General features: G+C 42.3%; 1 protein-coding gene across 1 annotated transcript; it reads right to left on the reverse strand.

Annotated features, from left to right (window-relative positions):
- Positions 1 to 246: 246 nt before the first annotated feature.
- On the reverse strand, positions 247 to 5,509 carry HIF1AN (hypoxia inducible factor 1, alpha subunit inhibitor; the record flags this gene model as incomplete). Its single annotated transcript, XM_010079882.1, has 6 exons — positions 247 to 838; positions 2,013 to 2,123; positions 2,361 to 2,424; positions 2,830 to 2,936; positions 3,426 to 3,571; positions 5,321 to 5,509. Coding segments are annotated over 6 exons (662 nt in total), but the record flags the coding sequence as incomplete, so codon positions are not given.
- Between the last annotated feature and the right edge of the window lie 275 nt (positions 5,510 to 5,784).

The following is a 5,784-nucleotide window of genomic DNA, read 5'->3' on the forward strand; positions in this document are numbered from 1 at the left end:
TCATAACACTACATCCCCTTTTAACCACACTGCAGCTTCAGAAGAGCAGGAGAAAAGCCTTCACTCCCCAGAGAAAGCTGTCAGAAAGGAGATTTATCTAGACTCCTACAACACAGATGTCATTTGGGGAGCATAGGATTTGGCGCTCACACACTAGATGAATTCACTCTGATCTCTACCCTGTACTAAGTCCAAAGCATAGATGTCTTAAGTTGAAGAAATTGAATAATTTGTCCAGTTGCTCATCACACACAGCCCATCTCACTTGTTCGTTCCCGTATACAAAAAGGTGCCAGAGTTGAGCATGGATAGGTCCTCTAACAACAGAGGACTGCCAAACCTATCACTTCCCATCTTATATCTACCACAGGCACCAACACATAAACCCAGCCAGAAAGTCCAAATCCCATGCGGCTGAGGACACAAGATCACTCCCAGTTCTCCTCCAAGCTCTTCTTCAAATGCCTGAAAATCCTGAAGCAACACATCCAAGTGCCAGAAGCCATGCTCCTTCTTGTGGTAAACAGGGCAGACGGAGAAAAACCAAGTTAACGAGCATGAAGCTTCCAATAAGTGCAGACTCTTTCTTGGGAGGTTCAGTTAGACGAGAGTGGAGGATGAATGGGATACTAAAAGTTCTGCAGTTCCAGTAGCCCCTGTTATTGTAGTGGGGCAGGGATGGGCCAGGAAACCCATCAGTCTGTTAAGTGCTGCGTGCAATACTAGCGCTCAGTTATCTTCCATTGCTTGTGAACAAAGCAGCTCCAACATCAGTCACCCGGGCAGCCAGGCATTAGTCATAACGCCCCTTAATCATCATATTCAACAAGGGACCCACCTGTTCAAAGCAAAAACAGATCGTTAGCTGGGACAGTTACACAGAAATGGTGGCTACAGAGCCTGCTCCCTCTGCATCACAACACCTTGCGAGCTGAGCAGCCGAGGGCAAAGGACCTCAGTAAATAAAAGGAGCCTAAAGGTTCACCAAATCAGTTTCAAAGTATCTTCCAGATAAAACACAGGTGCACCCGTGTGCCTCAAATACCTTACCAAAATTACAGGGTTCTCTGCCAACACCCAGCTGTAGCTGTCACTAAAACATCGCATCCACAGTATTTCTTTGAAACTTTTTCACTTCCCACCCTAGATTTGTGATTTCTCAGTAAATGCTATTAAAAGGAGCCAATAGTCATCAGGGCTTGCCTTTTGCAGTGCAGAGAAGGAACATTCTTACTCAATCCTCTCTGGTCCTTGGGGTCACTCAGAGGGAAGGCTAGGACTGACAGTTTTGCTAAGGTTTTACTTTCAGTCAAGACCACTCCTATTTGTCAGCACTGCCTGATCACCAAGGGAAGTTCAGCATGCTATAAGATAATCTCAGAGGAGAGACATGATCTCACATGCACGCTGAAGACGAGTTCCTGCATAGTTGTAAGGGTTACAGATCATCGAAAACATTTCTATTCACATCCAGTATTTCCACTTTCAGATCAGATCTTCAAAAGCATACCCTTAGCACTTCAATCTGTTTTTGAAATACCAGTTGGTTAAAACTGCAAAGAATTCAGAGATGACCGAGATGTGTGTTAAGTGGGAAGTGCATGACTCAATACAAGAGATTTCTCTTATTTAAGAGATTTGGACTCAACAGGTAAAACAGTTTCATTTTTCTGGCAAAAACTGGGTATCATTGCTGCACAGAAGCCTAAGGAGAACTTGGGAGCAACACTTTCCTGGCAGTGCCCAAAGCCAAAGTACACCTCCCCCCCATACAAGAACAATTACGCCATTGTTTGTAGCAGACCTCTCCAGAATTATAATTTAAAGAACTTGCCTTTTTTTAGCCAAAGGACCTTCCGAAGACAGCAGAAAGAACCTCTGACAGCAATAGAGCAACCCTGCTTTCTCCTACCCTCACTGTGACACCTGCAGAGCCAAATAGTTGGCATCTGGAATTTTGCATCAAGCCATAACAATTTCAACAGCAGTCACTATATGGTTCTTTTTTATACCTCTTGTGGATTTCCTAAGGCTTCTCCCAACATCTTCTCAATGTTCCTCATTATTGCCACTTTCTGATGAGCCTTCAACGGATATTCAATTCTCTTTGGGGTTGGGGCACCCTGAAATATCAAAAATAGCTCATTGCTATTCCTGAATTGGCAGATTATTCCTCCTTCTGACAGCCACCCACTTCTTCACACACCACTTGAAAGGGAGAAAGTAGTTTTCAGCTTTAAAGTAAAGGATTTGGTGCCATGAAGTTCTCACATTGACAACACATGCCAGTACACCTCTACCTGAAAAATATCCTCCAGGATAGAGCTATCCAAGCTGCTCAGGAAGGTGCTTGTACTCACCTTGTACCAGAAGTTCACAGTGATGGTAATCCCCCCATTCAGGAGAGACTCAATGTGGTGCCACCTGTATGGAAACCACAAAAAAAAAAAAAAAAAGGAAAGAAACTATTGCTGTAGCTTATAGTGAAATACCTTGGATGGATGAGTTCAGACAGCACTAGACAAGCCTTGCCCTATATCTCCATCATCAAGACATCAGAACTTCTGGAAAGCTTTCTTTATTTAAATACAGATCCTTTTCTCCCACATTAGTGGAATACTTGCACAACAATGTAATGTCAGGGAGAATTGCCACTTCCATTCAACAGACAGGAAGTAGAAGCAGATGAGCCCAAGATATCACTGAAAATAATGCACTTGCTGGAGAAGTCAAAACAAAATTTTCTTAAGAGCCAACCCAACACTTTAAGCAGAAGATCTTTTAAAATTCTGTTTGCTCGTCACTGTGCAGCCCCGTCATCCTTCTTACCAGTACATAGGTATATAGAGCACATCCCCCGGCCCCACCACCGTCTCATAGCCAACCACGCTCCGGAAGTTCGGAAACTTCTCATAGTCAGGATTGTCAAAGTCCACCTAACAGAAGAAAACATTAAGGAACTCTGCAGGAAGTTCTTCTATGACATTGCTCATTATTGGCTCTCAGTATCAAATCATCCTGTTCTTCCCTATACATTCCCATTCACGTCTTAACTCCATTGCGAGGTCCTGCAGTACCCCCAAAACACTACCAACTTAGACAGGAGCCCTGCAATTTGTCTCTGAGCAAATCTGTGTTTGACCAAGTGATCAACGAAACAGAACAGAGAAGGTAGCAACTGCAACTCTGTTGTGCTATCAGTAGGATGATGTTCATAGCCCTAGTACTTGCAAGTCAGGACCAGACACAAACAGAAACACTACCAGTCCTTCCATCTGTTCTCAATGTATTCACCAGTTAACAGATCTGAACACAGGTTTGGCAAAAGCTCAACAGCTGGTATGCAGCTTTCATTCCAGTGCAGCTTCCTCCCACCTAGCATCTTCAGAAATGCCCTGTTTTGGCATGGAGCAGAGAACACTCACCTGGCTCTGTCTGTCACATGGATGGTGCACAGGATAAGGGTAGAGGCATTCAAACTGATCAGGAGGGAACAGGATACACCTCTTGTAACCCTTAATCTGAGCAAAGAAGTTCTGCTGCTCATCATAATGAGCTGGTGTCACATTCCCTAAACAGAGAGAAAAGATGATAATCAGGACGCTCTCACATACAGGTGTGAAAGACAGGAGCAAGTTAAATTGCTTGCTAAAGACAGTAAGTAAACTCCCAGATATTCAGAAAACTAAACAAGGAAAATGACCACAGGAACATTACAAACTGATCACTATATCAGTCAGCCTTAATTGAGCAGTTGTTACTCCACTTAATTTCCATTCTAAATCCATATTCAGCAATTTATGCTCGACAGGATTAGGATTTCCAGCTTGTTTCAATGAACAGCAGATGGCAAATGTTGACAGGGAGCTTTCTCATAAAACACTCTGCTTAGATGACAAGTTGTGGAATGGACTTTCAAAAATTATTAGTCTAGAGAAAAGTAGTTGAACAGTCTGATTCTGAAAAAAGTCCTAGCAGTTTTGCAAGAAAACAAGTAAACAAATCTCTCTGTCCTTGGGGCTCCCAATAGCACCTCCTCAGTCTGATTAACAATTCTGAAGCTTGACTGTCACCACTAGATCTTAAATTTAATGAAATCTTTAAATACAGTGGGGCATTTTTTACCCCTCACAACTATGTTTTTCAGGCTGCTTGCCAGTTCAGATACTACTTTTTAGCTTGCTCTTCATATGTATTTTCACTAAATAGAATTAAGATAATAGTTAACCCCATAACTTCATTAAATAGCTCATATAACTACATGCTCATGTAAGGACACTCCTTCTTCTAGCACACACTGGTTCAAGACAATTCCTTGGTTCTGTGCATAACCTGTTGATAATAGAATGTTAGTGGAGTGTTGGTGCAGTGCTTTTACATGAAGTTCTCTTCTCTTCTCTCAGCTAGTAAAACAAGTGGCAAAGACAAACTACTGTAAGTCGAGTAGGACTTGTTGCAAAGGGGAAAAGACATCTGCTGTCAGAACTGAACAGCCATGAATTTCCAAGTAATTATAATTGGATAATTATAATTGGATGCAACGGCCACACTGATTATAGGCCACCCCATTTCACACAACTGTGTACGCTCCTTGCCCCGTTACTGAGATTACTTTCTACGAGAATGTTCTCCTTGTCAACACTGTAGTAGTACCTCTGTCTCCTAAGGCACCTGCCTATGAGTTCATCTCCACATGGATCTGGAATTCCACTCTATTCGGATATTTTTAGGATTTATCCATCTTCAAGTTCTCCAGTGCCCTCTAGCCTTCCAGGAAGAAATTCCATTCTTAATTGAAAGATAATTCCTTCTCACAGTGTACCAGCTTAAATAAGAACAAATGCTTCACAGAATAATCAATGTTTCCTCCTGGGTAGGCATTGGACATGCTAAGAAAAGCCTAGAAGACTAACTTTGCTCAACTTGCAAACCCTTGTGCATTTTAAATCTGCAGACTCTGAGCATTTTAAGTCTACAGGATCTTAAGCAAGGAAACAATAAACAGGTCTCAGAATATGATCAGCAATTACTGAAAACAAAGCCCTACCAGCATCACACAGAGCCTTTCCATGAGCCGATTACATCCATGCATTCACAGTACCTCCCTGGGGAAACACAGGCTATTCCTTTGGTTGTTTCCTCTCTATAAGCCAAGTTAAGTTGTGACAACAATCCTCTCCCAACTCAAAGCTTTAAACTGCCTGCTCTGAAGGAACACTAAGAAACTAGTGGAAAATCCATTTGAAAGACCTTCTGGAACTGAAATACAGAACTGCTGATCAAATCTCCCCTTCTCCTCCAGTCAGAGGAAACTGCTTACCTTCCATGCCAATAAGAAGCAAGTTAGAAGTCAGTTGACCCCAGCCATGTTTCCCTTGCTGCTTGTTAATCCAGTTCCAGTTGAAGCCAAGGAAATCCACCACAATCTTCCTTCCAACTGTGTCATTCAGGGTTTGCTGCAGATATAGCCTGTATTTTCCCAGAGACAAGCAGAAATCAAGTATTAAGCCTTGTCATAAACACAAAGACACACCTCTACATTTCTTCAGAAAGATTTCACAATGAAGAGACATTACTCCTAGAGATCCTGTTCTATCACCATACACCATAAACACCTGTGGAAGGAAACAGTTTCAAAAAGTCCCCAAGCTTTGATGAAAGATTTCCTTGTACACAAGGGAAAAGAACTCAGTTCTGCTTAAACAATCACAAAGGAAAATTAATTTTAGAGTTTTAGAGCAAGAACAACCCCGTCACAGTGCAGGAGGAAACTGTAAACAGACT

The sequence above is a fragment of the Pterocles gutturalis genome, unplaced genomic scaffold, assembly GCF_000699245.1.
Source record: "Pterocles gutturalis isolate BGI_N339 unplaced genomic scaffold, ASM69924v1 scaffold31669, whole genome shotgun sequence".
Taxonomy (NCBI): domain Eukaryota; kingdom Metazoa; phylum Chordata; class Aves; order Pterocliformes; family Pteroclidae; genus Pterocles; species Pterocles gutturalis.